This window comes from Pantherophis guttatus, chromosome 3 (genome assembly GCF_059756535.1).
Source record: "Pantherophis guttatus breed Tessera chromosome 3, ASM5975653v1, whole genome shotgun sequence".
In the NCBI taxonomy this organism is placed as follows: domain Eukaryota; kingdom Metazoa; phylum Chordata; class Lepidosauria; order Squamata; family Colubridae; genus Pantherophis; species Pantherophis guttatus.
Window position 1 is genome coordinate 201,108 of NC_142065.1, and position 24,128 is coordinate 225,235.

General features: G+C 47.9%; 1 protein-coding gene across 1 annotated transcript; it reads right to left on the reverse strand.

Annotated features, from left to right (window-relative positions):
• Nucleotides 1–580: 580 nt before the first annotated feature.
• CCNDBP1 (cyclin D1 binding protein 1) lies at nucleotides 581–23,644 on the reverse strand. The gene is made up of 10 exons (XM_034424138.3): nucleotides 23,481–23,644; nucleotides 23,313–23,377; nucleotides 2,951–3,032; nucleotides 2,633–2,729; nucleotides 2,408–2,481; nucleotides 2,166–2,242; nucleotides 1,497–1,750; nucleotides 1,202–1,262; nucleotides 978–1,024; nucleotides 581–804 (listed from the first exon to the last, which is right to left on the reverse strand). The coding sequence occupies exons 1-10, from the start codon at nucleotides 23,593–23,595 to the stop codon at nucleotides 633–635; spliced, it is 1,044 nt and encodes a 347-aa protein (XP_034280029.2). The 5' UTR covers nucleotides 23,596–23,644; the 3' UTR covers nucleotides 581–632.
• Between the last annotated feature and the right edge of the window lie 484 nt (nucleotides 23,645–24,128).

Genomic DNA, 24,128 nt, shown 5'->3' on the forward strand with positions numbered 1-24,128 from the left:
ATCAGATGTCAAAAGCAGCACAGAAATAAAATTCCAAGTCAGGAGGGCCCGGATAACAGCTGCCCCGAGTGGCTTCTCTTTGGACGCAGCAGATCCTGCGGTGGAGCTCAAGGAGGCCGAGTGGAGGGCTCCTGGGACCATCCCACGCCCTCAGCAAGGGCAGCCATTCCCCACAGACCCTGCCCTGCGGCCGGGGCTGTAGAACATCAAACCCACACCTGGATCGCCCTCTCCAGCTCCCCTGGCCACTGGGTGCTGCCTTCCCCGAGGAGCCGCCTAGTGAGGGCAGCCCCCCACAAGGAACAGGCCAGCAGGGAGCCATTCTGTGTACTCTGGTGGGCCAGAGCCACAACTGACCACCCCACTTGGCAGCTACCCCTGGCCACCTAGGAAGAAGGCAGTGGGAGAGTGGGATGGGGCAGAAAACGCAAGAGCTGAGATCTCTGCACGCACCCTGCCCACTCACACCACCACTGCCTTCGCCACTGAAGTCACCGCTTCCATGCCCCATCAAAAGTCTCTCTGGAACTAGAGTCGTGTGTGTATGTGCTTGTCTTAGAGAAATAAGCACACTACGAGCTTCTTGCACAGAGGCCAAGGGTCCTTTACTGCCCGCAGTTGGGACAAAGGTGCTACGGCTGCTCCTTCGGCTGGGCGTGTCCTGCGCACTGACCCTCCCCTGCTGGGCCAGGGTCTCGCAGCAGGCCTTGAGTAGAGTCCTTGATCTTGCCTAGGTTGTGGTCCACTGCTCCAGCCAGGAACCTCACCCAGCTCTCTTCGGAGGGAGGGCAGACATGGCTTGTCCTGCAGGAGACAAGACGGCACCAGGATGAAAAGTTGGGGCAGCCGCCTGCCAGCCTGGTCTTGAGGCAAATGACAGTGAGAGGGAGGGAGGGAGGGAGGGAGGGAGAGAGAGAGAGGGAGCGAGATAGAGAGAGACGCTCCCCAGAGACCAAGTCCAGAACTGATTCTCTCACCTAGTGATTTCCAGCATCTTCATTAGCACCGAAGCCAGTTTCCCAGCCTAAAAAGGGATGGAGCAAGGAGGCCTGGTGACTGCAAAGGCCTCCACTCGGACATTCTCCCCCGCACAGGGGAGGCACACCTCACCAAGGGTATCTAGGGGCTTCAGCCATGATTAATAGCCTGCAGGTATGGGCAGCCAGGAAGGAACTCCTGGGTCCCTCCTTGATCAACTTACGTTCAGCCGCAGAGCGAGCTGGTTCACGGGCGGGCAGAGGCTGAGCACCAGTTCGTCCACACTAAAAGACAAAAGACAAAGACAAAACCAGCAAGGGATCAGCACAAATGCAGCCAGCACAGTGCCAGCAAGTCTCGGGCAGGTTGGGTCTCAGGTTGGGAAAGACACAGCAACGACCTCCTGCCCTTCAGCCAACCCTTTGGAGACAGGAGAAGCCCCCTCCTTGCAATGTGGGTCCCACTCCCACCGGGGATGCCAATGCTTCTCCGCTTGGCGGGGCCTCGGTGATTCTCACCTGGGGCTGAGCTCAGCCGCAGCCTCAGCCAGGGCATCCAGCTGAGCCACCTGTTCCTCTGTGTCTGCTGCGCCATGAGTTCTCATGGCTGCCAGCAATTTCCTCAGCCCAGCCTTGGTGGCCTTCACCAGCCCCTTGCAGGGGCCCAGCAGCTGCCGCTCAGCGTCTGTCCAAGCAAGGTCGCAGTTCCCTGGGAAGCCCAGGATTTCATCCTCCAGCAGTTCGCCGGGAGAAGCCCCTCCCTCGGACTGCATCTAACACAAACACAAGCGTATGGCAAGGAGTGCTCCAGTCCTAGGAAATCTGGGCGGCATTTGGGAAAGGGAGGGGACCGGCCGGGGGAGCCCTTGCAGGAGAGCCGCTAACCAGGGGGTGGAACCGTGAGCATGCAGGGTGGGAAAAGCCAAGGGGCACAACCACCTCTGATGCTGGTGATGGCATAACAAGGATGAGGAAGAGTCACCCCAAGCATCCTGAAGAAACCAAGAGGTCTCACAATGGTGAAGATTGGGACAGAATTCCAATGCTTGGGGGAAATCAGCCAGGGCCCCAAGAGAGTGGGAAACTGTGGGGTCTCAGGGATCCAAGCCCCAAGGCCTCCAACATGCCTAGCTGCCCCTCCCTCTTGCCAATGAATCAACAGCCAAAGTGGCTGTCTCCTCTCCCCACCTGCTCCATCTCCTCCAATGCATCCTTGATAAGTTCCAAGCAGGAAGAAATGGCCAATGTGACCGCTGCCAGGTTGTCTGAGCAGAGAGAACACCGGGTGAGGGGGAGGGCACTCTTTGGGTGGTAGCGAGAGCTGCCCCCCCCCCCAAAGCTCCAATTCAACCTAGGCCCGTTCTCTGGCCAGGGCAAGGGCTGCTCATGCACAGCTGCCTTCTGGCCCTGACTTCTCTCCCGCCACTTACCATGCGGCAGGCAGGAAACTCGGTCGCAGGCCTCCCATATGCCTCCAGTTGAGATAAGCTGCTCCTGAGACAGACTGCAAGAGGGACAACGTGACGGACCAGTGCAGCCAACTGAGGCTGAGATCACGAAAAGAAAGCTGAGGACACCCACCCATCAACTTGGGCTGCTGGGGCCTTTTCTGGGGAGGGAAAGCAGAGGGGCAGCCATGGCGGGAGAAGGCTCACCTCTCCTGGGGGGTCCGAAGGATAACCTCTACGAGCTGAATCATCCCTTCCACCACCTGGATCGTGGCACAGCGGACAGCATTGTTCAGGGCCTTTCCTGGGAGAGGCAAAGGGAGTTCTGCAGTGTTTAAACTTGCAAACTGGAGCAAGATTTCCCGTAACAAGCAACTTTAAATAAAAGCAGGAGCTTTCAGCCATCATCAAGGAGCTACAGGCCTCTCCCCAGCTTGAGAGAAGAGGCTGGAGGGGCAACTGTCAGAGCTGATGTCCCAAAGGCCCTTCGCACTGCTGAAACAGGGGACCCCTGTTCCTGCTCACCTTGGCTCTCTGGGAGCTGGTAATACACAGAGACAGCTCTGATGGCAGCACTGCGCACCTCTTCGCTCAGCCTCTCGCATGTCTGAGAAAGAACCAACCATAAAGGTTAGGCTGCTGTCCCCAACAAGATCGTACCTATGTAACCGATCGACACACTTTCTGTAATTGTAATGGATAATGGTTGTTTTTATGTTTTGTTAAAAAAATTCAAAAAAATTCAAAAAAAAAAAAAAAAAAAAAGAAAAGATTGTACCTATGTCCTTCAAGGCCTAGAGGGGCCCTACATTGGGCACCAGTGAAGGATTTTCCATTTCTTCCTACTTTCCTACCTGAACAAGCAAGATAATTTTAAAATGTAGGATTGATTGGGGAACAACCTCCCTCAAGGTGAAAACTACGACATCATCTATCTCCAGTTTACAACATGATCCTTTCAATCAAGCATCCTCAAACTACGGCCCACAGGACGGATGTGATCCGCCGACCCAATTTATCTGCCCCGTGGAGTGGAGGGGTTAAGCCCCGCCCCTTGTCCCTCTCTCCCAGCCACTTCCTGCATCAATCTCACACTCTCCCCTCTTTGCTAGCAGCCACCCCTTTTCACATGGGATCGCCCGGCAGCGAGGAGGGAGAGGGAGAATGGGGCAACCACTAGTAGAGAGGGGGAGGTTGCGAGGTTGATGCTTCTGGGACGAGGAGAGCCGGAAAGCGTCTGGGTCTCACCCGGCCTCTTTTCCTCTCGCAGCCACATGTGCTTCTGCTGCCATTCCAGAGAGCTGCCTTGGGAGCAAGGGGGAATAAAGAGGCCAGCCAGCAAGCCGAAGGTTCATTCGCTTGCTTTGCTCTCCCGTCTCTGCTCTTGCAAGTTTTGCTGCCTTTTCTCTTCCTGCGCGACCCTCCCGATCTTTGAGACTGCGACCAGGTTGGCGGTGGGGAGGGAGGGGAGTCCGTGGGAGACGGTGCCATCAGAACCCTCCCCAGCTCTTTCCTGAAGCACCTCGCACCAGCCGAATACCCTGGCCCAAATGCCACCGCTGCCACTCCCAGCCTTGCTTGGGACAATTGCAGCACTTCGGACAGGACTACGGCGGTGGCTGGGGATGCTAGCGAGGCTTCCCGGAACGCTGCCTGGGCAGCAGCAGTGGCTAAACTGACATGCGCAGGGAGGGAGCGCATGGAAGATGGCGTCAGAACCCTCCCTGGCTCTTCCCTGAAGCGCCTCACTCTGACACGCTGATCATTGCATGATTCACCTTGTACCTGCTTACAGGCAAAGACTTAAAACCACAAAACCAACAATTAAATCAGTGAGGAGGCAAAGTTAAAGCTACAGGCCTGCCTTGAGTGCACTGATTGGAATGTTTTCGAAAGTACTTCTGCAGACCTAGATGAACCCACAGATGCTGTAACATCATATGTTTACGGGACCGCCTGCTACCACCAATAGCCTCCCACCGGCCAGTACGCTCCCATAGAGAGGGGCTCCTCCGGGTGCCGTCGGCCAAACAATGTCGGCTGTCGGCCCCTAGGGGGAGAGCCTTCTCTGTGGGGGCACCTACGATTTGGAACGAGCTCCCCCCGGAGATACGTAGGATCCCGGATCTGCGCACCTTCCGCCGCGCACTTAAGACTTTTCTATTTTATCAAGCTGGCCTGGCCTAAATCTTCCCCCTTTTTAAATGTGGAAATTTTAAATTTTTAAATTTTAAATTCGTCTTTTTATAGGGGTATGGGTAAGGTATTTTAAATTGGGGAGCCATTTTAGATTTAATTCTGTTTTAAACGTATTTTAATTGTTTATATTGTATGTTTTTAACTTTGGCTGTGCACCGCCCCGAGTCCTTCGGGAGAGGGGGCGGTATAAAAATCTAATAAATAAATAAATAAATAAATAAATAAATAAATAAATAAATAAATAAATAAATAAATAAATATGTCAGCTTCTGTGAAGACCTATGTGTACTGACCAGGAACTTGTGAATATACAGTAACAACAAACCTTGGTTCACAATTAACTTAAACAGCTATGTCATTCCAAAGAGGAAGCCTACAGAAAAGGTGATAAAATGCTGTACAATCAGGCCAGAAATGTAGTAACAAGGGAGATCCGAGCAGCAAAAAGAAGCTACTCTGAAAAGCTAAAGAATCAGTTCACAACAAATGAACCAGCAAACATGTGGAAAACTCTTAAAAATATCACCGTTACGGCAAACCTCCTTCCCAGGCTGAAGGAAATCAACAATTAGCAGATGACCTGAATGTGTTTTACTGCAGGTTTGAAAGGAAACTAGAGCCACCTATCTCCACAACCCCCATCTCAGACACAACAACAGCCAAAGCTCCTACAACTGACCCCATCCCATTGGGTTTCAACCCCTAGTGATCACAGAAAAGGAAGTGCAAGACCTATTTCACAGACAAAAGCCAGGAAAAGCTCCAGGCCCAGACAAGATAACTCCTTCTTGCTTAAAAGTCTGTGTTGACCAATTGGCCCACATCTTCATCCAAATCTTCAATAAATCGCTAGAGATATGCTATGTTCCTTCTTGCTTTAAACGCTCTATCATCCCAGTGCCTTTCACTTCTTGTTGTTGTTCTATATATTGCCGATAAAATAGCTCCGCCTTTTTTACTGTATCCAATCTATGCCTTTGTTCTTGTAAATTCACCGAGATTCCTTCGGGTATCAACCATCTAAAGCTCACTCCTTTTTTAATCAACTGTTTCATCAAAAATTGGTATTCTTTTCTTAAATCTCTCACCCTTCTTGGAACTTGTAAGAGAAGAAGAAGGGGCAAGCTGCCAGGAAGAGAAAAGAGAACAACTAACAGAGACAACCAAGGAACAAGAGGAAAGAGCATTGAGAGAAGGGGCAAGAACGAAAGAGATGAAAGAACAAAGAGAAACAAGTGATTAGATCTACTAAACAAATAAACAAGTAAAAATGGAAGAAGTGAAAGTAATATCAGTGAATATAAATGGACTAAATTCAGTAATAAAAAAAAGAAGAATATTCAACAAATTAGAAAACTTAAAATTAGAGATTATATGTTTACAAGAAGTTCATATTAAGAAACAGCATAAATATCTATTGGAGCAAACGAAATTGGGAAGACTATACATAACACTTGCCAGTCAAAGTAAAAGAGAGGTAGCATTATATATTAAAAAACAATTCAATCCAAACAGATCTTTGAAGATGAGGAAAGAAGGATACTAATGGTTGAAATAACTATGAATCAGAAAAAAACATTGTTAGTGGCAATATATGCTCCAAATGATAATTAAGAAGAATATTATGGGAAATTACATAAAAAATAATAGAATATGAATACGAAGAGCTATGTATATTACGGGATTTCAGTGCAAAAACAGACAATGAGTTGGACTATAAACCTACAAAATTAAATAAGAAGATAAGAAAAACATTGCCAATTTTTTTTTTTTACAATGAGAGATGAATTAAGTCTATAAAATGCTTGGAGCCGAAGCCATCCAAAAGAAAAGCAGTATACATTCTATTCAAATAGGCATCTGTCGTGGTCAAGAATAGATATGATGTGGATGTCAACAGAATTAATAGCTAAAATACAAGAAATTGATATTGGAACAAATGTATGGGCAGACCACAATCCAATAATAATGACATGGAAAGGGAAAAAAAAGAAAAATGAGATGGACATTAAATCAAAAATTATTAAATGAAAAAAATTTCCAACAATATATGGAAAAAGAATTGACTTTCTTTTTTAAAGAGAATAAGAAAGAAGATACATCTCTACAAAATGTGTGGGATACCAGTAAAGCCTACATTAGAGGATTGGCAATGACATATCTAGGAAAATGAAATAAACAGAATAGACAAATGCAAAAGAATTTAGAGGAAGAATATAAGAGATTAGAGATGGAACTACCAAAAAATCCGCACGACAAAAAGATTAAAAATTTGTTGGATTTGAAAAAACATGAGATGAATTTAATGGAAAATGAAGAATTGGCGAATAAAATAAAAGCTACAAAGCAAATTTTTTTTTGAAAATGCAAATAAACCAGGATGATGGTTAGCATATAAAATGAAAAAAGAGAAAGAAAAGAAATTAATAAATCAATTAATAGATCAAGATGGAAAGATATGTTATAAAAGTGAGGAAAAGAAAAAGATAATTGAGAAATACTACAATGGACTGTATCAACAAGAAATAATAGAAGACTAGGGTTAGAACTGCCTAGAATCCCAGAAAAGTTTAAAAAAACGATTAGAGGAAAGAATATCTATGATGGAATTAATGGAGGGAATTAAGACAGAAAAATGGGAAGACACCAGGCCCGGATGGATTACCAGCAGAGGTATATAAAACCCTACAAGATGTACTAAGCAATGTGATGCTGCAAGTATTTAAGGAACTACTACTTAAAGCTAAAATTCCGGACTCATGGATGGAGGCATATATAACTTTAATACCAAAAGAAGAGGCAGATCTGCAACATATAAAGCCCTAAAAACCTATTTTTTTTCAGTTAGCCGGGCTGTCCTGATTTTATGGTTGGTTTTAAAATTTGATATGGATTTTAAATTGATAAGTTTTAAATTACGGGCCAAATTTATTTAATTATTTTAAATATATTTTTAACTTTATGTATAAATGTTTTTTATCTTGGTTGTTCACCGCCCTGAGTCCGAAAGGAGAAGGCAGGATTGAAGTTTGAAAAATAATAATAATAATAATAATAATAATAATAATAATAATAATAATAATTAAAGAATTATAGACCGATATCTCTATTAAATGTGGATTATAAGATTTTTGCATCAATCATGGCTGAAAGATTAAAAAAAAATACTAAACGAGTTTATACATTTGGACCAAAATGGCTTTTTACCGAAAAGACAAATTAAAGATAATATGCACATTATATTAAATACATTAGAATATTATGAATTACATTCAGAGAAACAAATAGCATTGCTGTTTGGATGCACAAAAGGCATTTGATAACATGAATTGGCAATTTATGATAAAACAGTTGAAAATGATGGATTTTGGAGACAGATTTATAAATACGATCCAAACTATATATATAGACCAAGCGGCAAAGGTGATGGTAAATGGTGAAATGACAGAGAAAATAGATATTAGAAAAGGAACAAGACAAGGATGCCCTTTATCTCCATTATTATTTATATTGACATTAGAGGTTTTAAATAGAAAAGTGAGACAGGAAAAGGAGATAAAAGGAATGAGAATCAAAAAAGAAGAATATAAAATACAAGCATTTGCAGATGATTTGGTGTTTATCATGGAAGACCCAATAGAGACAACGCCAAAATTATTAGAGCAAATAGAAGAATATGGGAAAGTAGCAGGTCTGAAAATCAATAAAGATAAGACAAAGGTATTAGTCAAAAATATGAGAGAAAATCAAAAAAAGGAGATGATGGAGAAACTGGACATCCAAACTGTGAAGAAAGTGAAATATTTGGGCATTTATTTGACATCAAGATGTGCAACACTCAAGGAAGACAATTATTATAAACTGAAAAAACATATTGAAACAGAACTGGAGAAATGGAGAAACTTGCAATTATCGCTAATGGGAAGAATAGCATTAATAAAAATGAATGTATTACCAAACATATTATTTTTATTTCAAACTATACCAATAAAACTGGAGAAAAAATATTTTGAAGAGTTGAAAAAAATAACGTGGAAATAACATGTGGCAAGGAAAGAGAGCAAGAATTAACATAAAAATGCTACAAGATGCAAGAACTAGAGGTGGGCTTGGCCTACCAAATTGGGAATTGTATTATCAAGCGGCAGCCTTAACATTTATTTATTTATTTATTTTATTTTATTTTATTTCTATACCGCCCTTCTCCTGAGGGACTCAGGGCGGTGTACAGCCAAGATAAAACATAGCATATAAAATTTAAAAACATTTAAAAAAACAATTAAATAATTTTGGCCCGAATTTAAAACAACCCAATTAAAACCAAATTCGATTAAAAAACTGAGAGGATGGGATCAAGTCAGCCCAGCTAGATGGAACAAGTGTGTCTTCAGGGCCCGACGAAAAGTCCGGAGGTCTGATATGGTGCGTATCTCAGGGGGCAGGGTCATTCCAGAGGGCAGGTGCTGCCACAGAGAAGGCTCTCCCCCTGGGGGTCACCACCAGCACTGTCTGGCCAACGGCACCCTGAGGAGGCCCTTTCTGTGCGAGCGAATCGGTCGGTGGGAGGCTATTGGCGGCAGAAGGCGGTCTCGCAAATACCCTGGCCCTAAGCCATGGAGCGCTTTAAAGGTGGTCACCAACACCTTGAAGCACACCCGGAAGACCACAGGAAGCCAGTGCAGCTCGCGCAGGAGAGGTGTTATATGTGAGCGCCCCGTCGCTCCCATAATCCCCCGCGCGGCCGCATTCTGGACCAACTGCAGCCTCCGGATGCACCCCAAGGGGAGCCCCATGTAGAGAGCATTGCAGTAGTCCAGGCGGGAAGTGACAAGTGCTTGAGTGACCGTGCGTAGGGAGTCCTGATCCAGAAAGGGACGCAACTGGCGTATCAGGCAAACCTGATAAAAAGCCCCCCTGGCCACGGCTGTCATATGCTCTTCTAAAGACAGCCGTGCGTCCAGGAGGATGCCTAAGTTGTGAGCCCTCTCCATGGGGGCCAGTGATTCGCCCCCAATAGCCAGTGATGGCACCAGCTGGCTATATCGGGACGCTGGAAGCCACACCCACTCGGTCTTGGAAGGATTGAATCGGAGCCTGATTCTCACCATCCAGGCCCGCACGGCCTCCAGGCACTGGGACATCACTTCAAGGGCATTGTTGGGGTGGCCCAGGGTGGAGATGTACAGCTGAGTGTCGTCAGCGTACTGATGGAACTCCACCCCAAAGCCACGGATGATCTCACCCAGCGGCTTTACATAAATGTTGAACAGAAGGGGCAAGAGGACCAACCCTTGTGGCACCCCACAAACAAGACGCCTCGGGGTCGACCGCTGCCCCCGTCAACACGGATTGCGACTGGTCAGAGAGGTAGGAGGAGAACCACCGCAGAACGGTGCCCCCCACCCTCAGCCCCTTCAACCGGTGCAACATGATACCATGGTCGATGGTATCAAAAGCCGCTGAGAGATCTAACAGGACCAGGATAGAGGAACAACCCCTATCCTGAGCCCTCCAGAGATCATCCACCAACGCTACCAATGCCGTTTCCGTGCTGTGCCCAGGCTGGAAGCCGGACTGGAGCGGGTCTAGCTTCATCCAGGTACTGGGGAAGCTGCCGCGCCACCACACTCTCAACAACCTTCGCAACGAAGCGAAGGTTGGAGACTGGACAACAGTTAGCCAAAATAGCCGGATCCAGGGAGGGCTTCTTGAGGAGGGGCCTCACCACCACTTCTTTCAAAGCGGCCGGCAGGACCCCCTCACTCAGAGAAGCGTTAACAATCCCCTGGAGCCAGCCTCGTGTAACCTCCCGGGAAGCCAGTACCAACCAGGAGGGGCACGGGTCCAATAAACATATGGTCGCGTTCAGCCGTCCCAGGATCCTGTCCACGTCCTCGGGAGCAACAGGATCAAACTCCTCCCAGATAACACTCTCAAGACCTGCCTCAGTCATCCTGTCCGGACTTGCCCAGTCAGAGGCCAGGCCTTCCCGAATCTGAGCGATCTTGTCATACAGATACTGCACAAAATCCTCAGCTCGACCCTGCAAGGAATCATCCCACGCTTCCACATGGAGGAGGGAGCGGGTCGCCCTAAACAGGGCGGCTGGGCGATTATCTGATGACGCGATAAGAGCGGCAAAATAGCTAGATTTCGCCGCTTTTATCACCACTAGGTAGGTCTTAATATGAGACCTCACCAGTGTTCAGTCGGATTCGGAGCGGCTGGTCCTCCAACTACTCTCCAGGCGTTTTTTCCGGCGCTTCATCTCCCTCAGCTCCTCGGAGAACCAAGGAGCTAGGTGAGTTCGGTGCCGGGTCAGAGGCTGCAAAGGCACGATGCGGTCCAAAACCCCAGCGGCCGCACTATCCCAGGTGGCCACCAGGTCTTCAGCTGAGTCATGAGCCAGAGTCTCAGGAAATGGCCCAAGCTCCATCTGGAACCTATCAGGATCCATCAGGCGCCTGGGGCGGAACCACCTGGTCGGCGAGGTGCAGCGGTTAGAAAGTCCAGTCGAAGGAGCGAGTGGTCAGACCATGACAAGGGTTCGATGACTATATCCCCTGTATCAAGGCCACTCGACCACTGACCAGAGACAAAAATCAAGTCCAGAGTGTGTCCACCTATGTGAGTAGGGTCATGAATTAACTGAGTCAGGTCCATGACCGTCATGGAAGCCATGAACTCTCGAGCCACCTCAGATGTTTCACTGATAGATGGCAGATTGAAATCCCCCATGACTAAAAGTCTGGGGGTACCAACCGCCACCTCGGCTATGACATTGAGCAGCTCGGGCCGGGCCGTTGCCACGTGGCAGGGAGCCAGGTACGTGATCAACAAGCCCATCTGTACTCCACGGCCCTACTTCACAAAAAGGGACTCACATCCGGGCTATCTGTGGAACAGTGGTCTCCCTCGGATCAAGACCTTCCTTTATAATAACCGACCCGCCCCCGCCCCTGCCCTGGGCTCTCGGCTGATGGAATGCACGGAAGCCTGATGGGCACATATCTACGAGGGGGACTCCCCCCTCCTGGCCCAACCAGGTCTCCGTAATACTAACATGGATTAAAGAATGGATTTTATTGAGGAATACAAGACTATTGACTTTGGAGGGTCATGATTTACAACTGGGTTGGCATGCCTTTTTATGGTACGGGAAACAAAGGATACATGGATATTTCCAAAGATATTAAGTAAGAAATGGCTTGTTATCAGTGTGGGAGAGAGTGAAAGAAAAACATTATCTGAATATACCAATGTGACTTTCTACAATAGAAGCGGTGACATACCCAAATATTGTGAATATGGGGAATATTGTTAGATATAAGGACATCCTGACAAATCGGGGAGAACTGAAACAAAAACAAGAACTAGAGAGTCAAGGGATTGAGATAGATTGGTATACAAGACTGCAAATACAATCAAGATATGAAGCAGATCGTAGACAATATGGCTTTAACTTGGGGAAATCAGGATGAAATATTGACAGGAACAGATGAGAAAATGATTAAGAAACTATATAATTATTTATTGCAGATCAGACTAGAATATGAAGAAGTAAAAGAAACAATGATAGCATGAGCAAAGAATTTTGGATACACCATAGAATTGGAGAAATGGCAACAATTTTGGAAAAGAAACTATAAATTAACAATGCCAACATCTTATAAAGAAAATTTGTATAAGATGTTTTAGAGATGGCATAAGCCACCAGAAAGATTAGCTAAGATGTTTAAAGATAAATCAGCAAAGTGTTGGAAATGTCACCAGTTGCCGGGATCATATTATCATACATGATGGTTGTGTAAAGAAGCAAAACATTATTGAGTGAAAATACAAACATGGTTAGAGGAAATGTTGCAGCAACATATAGAGTTAAAGGCAGAGATATTCTTACTGGGAATTTTACCAGAGAATTACAGTAAAGAAGATACATATTTGATTATTCATATAATAACAGCGGCTGGAATTGTATTTGCACAAAATTGGAAAGCAGATAAAATCCCATTGGATGGACAAATTATAAAGAAAATTTTAGAATGTGCAGAAATAGATTAACATTGAGAATAAAAAATAAAGAGGAGTCGATGTATTTCAACACATGGGAAAAATTTTATGATTGGTTAGAAAGGAAATATGAATAAGTGTATAGAGATAAAATAAGAGAACAGATGGGAGAAAACAATTTAAAAAATAGATACCCAGATGATGACAAGTAAAAGGAGAAAAGGGAAAAGGGGAAAAAAGTGAGATGTTATAAAAATGTATACAAATGATGAAATAAAAATAAATATTAATTGAATAAGAAATTGAAATGAGAATAAAGATAATTAGAAAATCGGGGCTGCTCGAAAGGTTGTTTCCCTTTTCAGATTGAACTGAAAAGGGAAACAACAAGAGAGAGGGGAAGGAGTAGAGGGAGAGGGAGAGGAAGGGAGAAGAGAGGAGAGGAGAGGAGAGGAGAAAGAAGACAGGGAAAAGGAGAAGAAAAGGGAGGGGAAAGAGGAGTAGAAGAGAAGGATAGAAGGGGGGAAGAAGAGAGGACTGGGGGAAGGGAAAGTGAAGTAGGAAAGAGAAGGAGATGAAGAAAGAAGAAAGTAGGAGGAGAAAGAGGAAGGAAGAGAAGGGGAGGAGAAGAAGAAAGGTTGAAGTAAAGGTAAATGGTAAAAGAACAGCCCCGAAAAAGTAAAATGTAAAAATTAAAAAAGTTAAAAGATAAGGTGAATGAAAAATGATGGATAAATGACTGTACATGTAAATGTGTTTATGAGGAATAAAAATAAAAAACTTTTTTAAAAAAAATATATATCATCCCAGTGCCGAAGAAGCCCATCATCAAGGACCTGAATGACTACAGACCAGTTGCTCTAACATCTGTAGTCATGAAAACTTTTGAAAGGCTAGTGCTGTCTCCCTTGAAAACCATCACGGATCCGCTGTTAGACCCCTTGCAGTTTACATACTGAGCAAATAGATGAACAGATGCTGCTGCTAATATGGTTCTGCACTACATCCTACAACATCTTGAATCTCCATAGACCTACGCAAGGGTCCTCTTTGTAGACTTTAGTTCAGCATTCAATATCATCATTCCAGACACTCTTCTAAACCAGCTAGCGGTACCTGAACACACATGTAAGTGGATCATAAGCTTCCTAGCAGACAGGAAGCAGCAGGTGAAGCTAAGCAGAATCACATCAGATACCTGTACAATTAGCACAGGGGCCCCCACAAGGCTGTGTGCTCTCCCCACTTCTCTTCACTCTCTACACCAATGACTGCATCTCAAACGATCCATCTGTTAAACTACTGTGGTTCGCAGACGACACAACAGCAATCGGTCTCATTCGAGACAATGATGAATCCGCGTATAGAGGGGAGGTTGAACAACTAGCCTCATGATGCACCTGGAACAATCTGGAACTGATCACACTCAAAACCATAGAAATGGTGGTGGACTTTAGGAGAAACCCTCCCATACTACCACCTCTTACAATACTAGACAACACGGTATCAACAGTAGAGACCTTCACAATTCTAGGTTCTATCGTATCTCAAGACCTAAAATGGACACCTAACATCAAAAACATCATCAAAAAAGCACAACAAAGAATGTTCTTTCTGCACCAACTCAGAAAGCTCAAACTGCCCAAGGAGCTGCTGATACAGCTCTACAGAGGAACTATTGAGTCTGTCATGTGCACCTCTATAACTGTCTGGTTTGGTTCTGCAACCCAACAAGACAGACGCAGACTTCAGAGGATAATTAGAACTGCAGGAAAAACAATGGCTACCAACCTGCCTTCCATGGAGGACCTGTATACTGCATGAGTTAAAAAGAAGGCTGTCAAAATATTTACAGACCCCTCGCGTCCTGGACATAAAATGTTTCAACTCCTACCCTCAAAATGACGCTATAGAGCACTGCACACCAGAACTAGACAAAAGTAGTTTTTCCCCGAATGCCATCACTCTGCTAAACAAATAATTCCCTCAACATTGTCAAACTATTCACTAAGTCTGCACTACTATTAATCTTGTCATCGTTCCTATCACCCATCTCCTTCCACTTATGACTGTATGACTGTAATTTCATTCCTTGTATCCTTACGATTTATATTGTTTCCTAATATGATTTGATTTGTTCCCTATGACTATCATTAAGTGTTGTACCTTGTGATTCTTGACGAATGTATCTTTTATGTACACCGAGAGCGTATGCACCAAGACAAATTTCTTGTGTGTCCAATCACACTTGGCCAATAAAGAATTCCATTCTATTCTGAATATTGCTTGGGACACTCGCGGCGGCACTTTGGATAGGACGGTGGCAACGGCGGGGGCTAGCGAGGTTTCCCGGAATGCTCCCTGGCTCTTCCCTTGCATGAGCCAAATCTCCTGCCCCGAATGCCGCCTTGCTCGGGGCGCTGCCCAGTTCCAATGGGGCAGGCAGAGTTTAATATCTGCCCTCAGGGAGCACGCTGAGGGGGAGCTGGAGTGACCAGATCCCTTCCAGGAGACCCTCACGATAAAGAGGGCCGGTCGCCTCTACTTCGCCTGTCAGGTGGCTGCAAGGCAACGTCACCAGTAGGAAACCCCCCCCCAACCTCTGGCCCTGTGATGTTGCCTCTGCTGTGGACAGGCTTGCACGGCAGCGGCAGGAGCAGGAGCCCAGCATTAAGGGTGGTTTTCCTCCTCTCCGCTCAAGTAAAGGGTTTTGGCAGAGAATTCTGAAAAAGCAGCATTGTAGACTTTTAACTTTTTTTAATTGGAAAATGGGAGCACATCTCCCGTGCCCCCCTATCCCTCTTCCTAGGTTTCAGATTGAGGCTATGGGCTCCCCAACCAAGAGCGGAGCTGAGGGGAAGCCAAATTGGGAGCAGGGATGGGGAGGGGGAGAGAGAGAGGCAACGCTTTCTGGGATGGCAGGCCAGTCTAGTAATTCCTCATTTTCCCTTACCCCACCAATTAAGGGGTCATAAGACAGGGTCTTATTTTCTTTTGTCCCCCGAAATATGGCCTTGGCCTTATTATCGGGGGGGGGGCGGTGTCTTATTATTTTTCAGGTGCAGGAGGCCCCTAAACATCGGCCTGCTGCAGGAGGACTGGTGCCGGAGCACCGACCAACTGCTTTGCCGGTGCTGCTCAGGCCGCTGCCTCCAGCAATCGTGGCAGCTTTTAATTTGCTTCCTGTGCAAACAGTACAAGGTGAGGAGGTGAGGCCGGGGGGGGGGGGAACCATGGGGGAATATGCCCCATGCGCACCTGCCATCCACCCAGAACAGCCTTGCGGAGGCCACTCCCGCAAACCGTAGCATGCGCGCCTCTTCTCTTAGTGGCGGCCACAAACAAACTCTTGCCAGCCCTAGCCCTGTCGACCTGGGGGGAGGGGTACTGGCACCAGAGTTCTGAGCAGTGGCCGGTGTGGGCTGTCTGCGCAGCCATGAAGTGGGATCAGCATGGCCGGTTCTTGCCTGCAGCATTGCCAGCAAGGATCAGGTCAGAGCCACTGCCACTGCGCCCGAGATCAGCAGGCCGGACGCATCGCTGCCACTCGGGAAAAGAGAGAGAGGAGGCGCTGTGAGAGAGGCCATTTCTGATGTTCTCCTCCTCCTGAGCGGCAGCAACATGTTCAGCTCCCCGAATCAGGCTTGCCGATCTCGGCCCACGAGGGAGTGGCAGGTGGGGAGGGGGAGAAGTGAGAAGTCTGCCGCTCACCCAAACCCCAGATCTCCTGTTTGCCTTGCAGGCTCTTCAAGAGGAAGGTGATCGAGCCAGTCTGTGGCTTTTGCAATTCAAGCCAGCGCTTCTTCTCCTGCTCCCCTTTCCTCCCCCGTGGAGCCGAAGCAGAGAACAAAAGGATGGCTGGGAAGAGTTTAAAAGAGAGAATCCAAGGTGCTGGTTCTCAAGTTACACACCGCTGGGTTAGGGTTAGGGAAGAACCGGTACACCTATCCCGCTTCATGGCTGTGCAGTCAGCCCATACCGGCCACAACACGGAGCTCCAGCGCCAGTACCCCTCCCCCCAGGTCGACAGGGCTAGGGCTGGCAAGAGTTTCTTTGCGGCTGCTCTTTGCGGACGCCACTAAGAGAAGGGGCGCGCAAGCTATGGTTTGCGCGAGCGGCCTCCGCGAGGCCCTTCTGGGTGGATGGCAGGTGCACGTGGGGCATGTTCCCCCACTGTTCGCCCCCCCACCTTGCCTCTTCATCTCATGTTGTTGGCACAGCAGCTGCGTATGCGTGTAAGTTTTTTTGGGGGGGGCTTTTTTTCGGGGGCAGCTTATTATAGCACGTGCACTCGAAAGCCCAATTTGGCTTATTATTGGGACATGTCTTATTTTCGGGGAAACACGGTATACTTGGTAGTCTAGCTCAGCCCAGGAAGGCAGAGGAGGCCCTTGTGCAGGAAGGGGCTTGCCTGGGTCTCATGGCTGCTGCTTCAGCCACAATGAAACACATTATCTTGGCAAGGGAGCTATGGGGAGGGGGCAGAGGAATCAAGCCCAAAGGAGAAGCACCCCTTTTCCTTCTTGTCTGTTCTGGCACTGAGTGGCAGTGGAGGGAGAGCAAAAGGAGCCCGTGCTTGTTGGGGGACTTGGCCGGGGAACACTTCCAAGTATGCAGGAGGTTGCTGCTGAGGAGTGCCTGTTTCCAGGTTCTGCAGTAGCCATAAACCTGCTCCTTTGCCTCTCTCAGCTCTTGGGCTGAGTCCCTTGCCTCCCACCCACCCAAAACAAGGAGAGGCAATGGCTTCCTTGGCTTGTTCTATTTGTTGATTGTAAGCTCCTTGGGGCTGAGAAAAATTGCTGCAAATGAGTTTCCTGAGGTGGACCACTAGACTCCTAAACGACTTAAAAAACAATCTAGTAAAAAGAAAAGTCAATCAAAAGAGCAACTTGCAAACAAAAGCAAATAAAACACCCCCAGGAGCAAAACAAATTAAAGTTTAATTTATATGTATTGTTTAATGGACTGCTAAATTGGCAAAATGGACTGCTAAATTGGCCATGCCCACCCAGTCACATGACCACCTAGCCATGCCCACCCAGCTGGTCCAGCCCCCCAATAGTCTGAGGCAGTGGTCACCAACCAGTGATCCGCGAGAAAATTTTGGTGATCCGCAGAGAAAGAGCCTTAGTAGTACAGGGGTTTAAGGCACCCTGTTATTAAGCTTATTAAGACCAGCTGCCTGCAATTACTGCAGGGTTCGAATCTCGCCAAGGCTCAAGGTTGACTCAGCCTTCCATCCTTTCTAAGGTAGGTGAAATGAGGACCCAGTTTGTGGGGGCAATAAGCTGACTTTGTATAAAAATATACAAAAGGATGAAGGCTATTGCTGAGCACATTGTAAGCCGCCCTGAGTCTTCGGAGAAGGGCGGCATATAAATCAAATTTTTAAAAAAAAAAAAATTCATATTTTTGCATTTTTTATATTGCACTCATCCTCAAGCTATGGTCCCTGGGCCAGATATGGCCCCTGAGAGCAATTAATCTGGCCCGCATGCGGGAACACACAGCTGCACCGCCCACATCACCCCGCCCACATGCCAGCCCTCACTCTTAAGGCTGAGTGCAAACCTCACCTTGAGTAGAGCGGTGTGAGCCACACGAATTGAAACTGGGTAAGACCAAGAGCTCGCCGTGCTCAGCCGAATGGCTGCCTGGGGGGAGAGGTTCAGCCACCTTTCGAGCCTACATCTCTCCTTCTGCAAGGTCTCTGGGTGGGACTATAGTAGTCACAGGACTGGCCCGTTGGTCATCCCAAAGCAGCTCTTCCACCAGGGTGCGCCAGCCTGCTGGGGAGCTGCCTGCTCCCCGGCAGGCCGGTGCACCCGGGTGGAGGAGCTGCTCCGGGATGACCAACGGGCCAGTCCTGTAAGTAAGACTACTACAGCTCTGGAATATGGGACTGACCATGGTGGGGCTGGAAATCTCTGCCCTGGGGTGGCACGTGCAATGTGCAACTTTGCAGATGGTGCAATATGGAAAAAGGAGCGCAGCCCTCGCCATCCGGAATGAAATAATGGTACTGTTGTGGCAGTGGGGGAGGGGGCAGCACAAGCGGGCAGAAGCGGCGGTTGAGATGGCTGGAAGCTGCGGGAGTGAAGTACTACTTTCATTTGCGCGGCAACAGCATTTCACCTTGGTATATTTGCACTAGCCGGTGGCACAAGGCAGCCCTTGTCTCCTGCCGCTTGGGAATTGGAGCAGTAAACGGCGTCTGGTCCAGGAACAGCCGGATTTTGTTCCCCATTGCGGATGCCAGATTGGTCCCCTGCAAGCTCTCATCTCTCGAGGAGCTCTCCCTGAAGTGGCACGGGAAACTTTGGTCGGGCTCCTCGAGAGACGAGAGCTTGCAGGGGGCCCATCTGGCATCCGCAATGGAGAGCAAAATCCAGTGCTCCCCGGACCAGTCGCTGTTTACCGCTCTGAGTCCCAAGTGGCAGGAGATAAGGGCTGCTCTGAGCCACTGGCTGGCGCAAATATACCGAGGCGAATGCTCATGCCGCGCAAGTTCAAGTACTGCTTCGCTCCCGCACTTCTTCCGGCTCTTGTTGGTGCTCCATGTACCTTGGACTCTCAGGGAGATGCTTGACTTCCTCTCAGTCGCAAGACACTGGCTGGCCCATGAGATGATAGAGAGAATCAGAGAGAGAATGAAAGAGAGAGAGAAAGAGACAGAGAGAGAATGAGAGCGAGAGAGAATCAGAATGAGACAGAAAGAGAAAGAGATAGAGAATGAAAGAGAGAGAAAGAGACAGAATGAAAGAGAGAATGAGAGGGAGAATCGGAGAGAGAGAGAGAATCAGAGAGAGTGAGAGAATGAGAGAAAATGAGAAAGAGAAAATGAGACAGAGAATGAAAGAGAGAATGAGAGAGAGAGACAAAATGAAAGAGAGAATCAGAGAGAGAGAATCAGAATGAGAGAGAGAGGGGGAGAAAGAGAGAGGGGGAGAAAGATAGAGAATTAGAGAATGAGAGAGAAAGAGTGGGAGAGAGAGAAAGAGAGGGAAAGAGAGAGGGTGAGAGAGAGAAAAAGAGAGAAAGAGAGAGAAAGAGTGGGAGAGAGAGGGGAGAGAGAGAGAGGAGAGGAAGGAGAATGCCTGAAGGACCCCATCCCGTCACTGGGAGTCCACTGGGGTGCTTCAGCAAGCGGTGCGCTGGATTCGTATTAGTGATCCGCGAAATTTAAAATTATGAACTTGGTGGTCCCTGAGGTCCAAAAGGTTGGGGACTCCTGGTCTGAGGGACTGTGAATTAGCCTCCTGTATAAAAAGGTTGAGGACCCCTGCTTTCAACAGTTTCAAGAAGGCTCCACAACCATTTGCACCATTCAAGTAATCCTGAGGACACAGATAAACCTCCAAGTAGCCTCAAGGACTCTCTAAAACAGCAGTTCTCAACCTGGGGGTCGCGACCCCTTTGGGGGTCGAACGGCCATTTCACAGGGGTCGCCAAAGCCCTCTCTGCCCCCCCCACGCCTTCACTCACCCTCACCCTCTGCCTCTGTTGGATCGCCCGGTCGCCGTTCGCTTACCCCGCCCACTCCCAATCTATTGTTGCCTCCGGAGTCCCAGCTGATGGCTAGAGGGAAAAAAACTTTAAATTCTTGCCGCAGGGCTTCAAAGAGCTAGCTGCAAAGAGGTAAATTCCTGGAGCAAATTTTTTCCCCCCTAGCTATGCTGAAAAGCGAAATTGAAAGTAAAGAAGGGTCTTTGCTGCAATGTGACAAAATGAGGCAGAGAGATTTCTTTTTCTTTTTCCTCACCAAAAAAGGTAGGTGCAAAACGGCAAACAATGGGAAATTTAGGGCAAAAGAGGAGGTTCCAGATTTTAAAACAAAAGAAAAAAAGCTCTATTTAACTAGGGAATTGTAATAATTGAGATACTATTAATTGTATATTGTGTTGAAAGCAGAAATGGTTAAGTTGTGGTTTGGAGGAATATATGGGGGAAATTATTTGGTTTATTATTATTGGTAAATATAATTAATTGATTTGTAAGAAATTGGATTGCATGGAAATAATTGGAATATTCATGTTCATATTAATATACAACTTATATTATATACAAATATAACTAATTATATAGTTATAATTAGAGTATCCTGATTGGTTGTCAGACTCCCAGGGGGTGGGGGTCTTAGCTAGCCTTGCTGGCTGATGGTCACATGTGCTTCCCAGGTCACGTGTGGTGAGTTTCGGTTGCTAGATGGGGCCCATTGTGTTAGTTTCTGTTGCTATTGTGTTGCAAATGTCCTTTGACAAAGGATTGACTTTCTGCCTCTGGCCCATTAACAAAGGGTGGGGGACAGGAAGGTGGGAGCTGCTTTATCTGTAAAATATGCTTCTCCATTTCACATCCAGGGAAATATAATATTCTGCCTTTTTAATATTTCCCAAAATATTTCATTCTTCTAGGGAAAGGGTGGGTGCTAACCTCCTACAACTGTTTAAATTTGTGAACCGGCCAAATACTCTGTTCAAAGAAAATACGTTGTATGTTTGTATGTGTGTTTCTAATTATTGCTGTTTATTCCTATTTGTTTTCTTTTATTCTTTAAAGTTTAACAATTCATTCTTTATCTTAATATCTTTATATTTGTTTGGGGTTGGCTTTCTTCCCTTTCATCTTTTTTATTGTACAGCAATCTTTTTCCTCAAACCTACCACCTCTGTCTTTTCTTTTCTTCTTACTTTCTCTTCCTCCCTCTTCTTCTTCTTCCTACTTCTTTCTTTCTCCTTCTCCTCCTCTCTTCCTCCCTCTCTTACCCTCACTCCTACTCTAACTTCCCTTCCCTTCCTTCATCCCTCTCTATTGCTGTATCCTTTTATGCATATGGACTACTCAGAGGGCTGAAAAAGTTATTTTTGACTGGTCCTCGCACTTTTGACCAGTCCTCGAACTTACGACTGTCCTCACAATTTATGTTTTTGCCCTATCTTGTCAACATGGTGAAGAGAAGCAGTTGTGAAATGAGTGACACGGTTGTTAAGAATGGTACAATGGGCATAAATGATGACCAGTCATAACTGCGAAGACTGGTCAAAAGTGCGAGGACCTGTCAGAAATCACATTTTTCAGCCCTCTGGGTAGTCCTTTTGTGCACAGGGACTACTCAGAGGGCTGAAAAAGTTATTTTTGACTGGTCCTCGCACTTTTGACCAGTCCTCGAATTTATGACTGTCCTCACATTTTACGTTTTTTGCCTATTGCCCATGTTGAAGAGAAGCAGTTGTGAAATGAGTAACATGGTTGTTAAGAATGCTGCACAGGCATAAATGTGAGGATGGTCATAAGTGTGAGGACCAGTCAAAAGTCCGAGGACCTGTCAGAAATGACTTTTTTCAGCCCTCTGAGTAGTCCCTATACACATAGCCATGGCCACCCAGTCACATGACCTTCAAGCCACGCCTACAAAATAAGCCACGCCCACAGAACCGGTAGTAAAAAAAAATTAGAACCCACCCCTGGTTGGGGGTCACCACAACATGAGGAACTGTATTAAAGGGTCAGGGCATTAGGAAGCTTGAGAACCACTGCTCTAAAAGAATGCAAATGACCAGCTGCCTGCAAGGAGGATAAATCCTTCCGTTCCCCACCATCCTGTCAGAGCTGAAGAAGCTTCTTGGATGAGAAGCGAAACGTCTTCAAAGGAAAAACATAAAGTCCAGTTGCCTCTTGAAAAAAGCACCTTTGGGACCACCATGACCTGGATGACAGAATCTCCATAGACATCAAGATGAAAAACTTTCTCCAACTCAAAGCACAAAGCGTGACCACCCTGGGTGGCAATTATAAATAAGGATTCTCTCCACACTTGTACGCACAATAGGTTTGCCTTCGCCTTAAGTAGGTATCTGGCCGCCCTGCCAGAGCCCTCTAAGGGCAAGTCCTGGCATACCTCTCAACACTTCAAGGAGGAAGCAAATCCAGCCACACAACAACACAGTCTACACTTAGTCTCCAAATCAGAGGTCCAATTGACACACACACACACACACCCCCCCCGCCGTCCAGGATGCCACAAGGCCACCTCACACCCGAAGTTTGATTTCCGGAGAAGAACTAAGCGCCCTTCTTGTCACGATCTAAACTTTGCTATGAAAATATGAACTTGCGGAACCTGAATAGCTGCCGAATTTCCAAAATTATCAGGAACCTAAGCAGTCAATTCCAGAAAAGCTTCGGTACAACTAAAAAACATTGAACGTTTCGTACAATCGGAATACTCTATAGTGGCAGGAAATACGTGGGGAAAAGTATCCCGAGAACGATCAGCTCCAGCAGGCGGGGGAAGGAAGGCGGAGTCCTTGAGCCGAGGCCGAGAACAGCAGCCAGCGGCCCTAAAGCCAAGCAGGGCTCTCTCACCGGGACAGCCGCCCCTCGGGAGGACCGCAGCCTTTCCTCAACCGGCTCTTACTAGCCCGGAACACCGCGGGACGGACGCCACCACCCCTGTGGCGGAGAGCGGCCGCCGAGGCTGCCCAGGAGGAGGAGGAGGAGGAGGAGGAGGAGCGGCGGCAGCAGCAGCGGGGCCCTCGCACCACTCGCCGGCCGCAACCTCTGCCACCCCCTCCCTCTCTCCCTCCCTCCCCCCCGCACGCGCGCCCGCCCCCCCCCACCCACTCGCCCTCCCCCTCCCCCTCGGCCGCCAGCCGGGAGTGCGGGCAGGGAGACCCACCTGGGCTCGGGCGGCGGCCAGGCTGAGCCGCGTGGCTTCCCGCGAGGTGGCCCCGAAGGCTCCCGCTGCGAGGGGAGGAGAGCGAGGCCCGCGTCAGGGAGGCCGGGCACAGGCGGCCGCCCCGCCCCTCCCCTCCCCTCCCCGCCGCCGCCGCCGCCGCGTCCGCACCCAGCGCCTCCCAGAAGCGGCCCCGGTCGAAGGCCTCCCCGCCTCCGCCTCCGCCTCCGCCGGCGCCCCGCAGGCCCGCCAGCGCCTCCCGCAGCACCTCCCGCAGGGCCTCCATGGCCCGCCAGCCCGCAACGGAAGGAGCCCGGAGGTCCGTCCCCCGGGAGAGTCCGGGCGGAGGCGCTTCCGGCCAGCTTCGCTTGGCCGCCCCCCCCCTTTTTTAATTTGATTTATATGCCGCCCTTATCGGGAGACTCAGGGCGGCTTACAATGCGTTAAGCAATAGCCTTCATACTTTTGTATATTTATACAAAGCTTATTGCCCCCACAAACTGGGTCCTCATTTTACCTACCTTAGAAAGGATGGAAGGCTGAGTCAACCTTGAGCCTGGCGAGATACGAACTTGCAGTAATTGCATTGTTAATCACAATGCTATCAGTCTGCTGAGCCACCAGGCCCCTTTAAAATTTAGCCCAGTCTTAACACTGTATGATAAGCGGGGCTGATATTGTCCTCTTGGGATTGGGCCTCGGGAGCAGCAGAGAGCGGGGTCTTGGGGAGGCCTCAGGCCCCCCCAACTGGCCCAAGCCCTCCCGGGGCCTCCTTCGCATCCGCAGCTTTCCCCCCCCCCCCGCCCCCAGGCAAGGAAA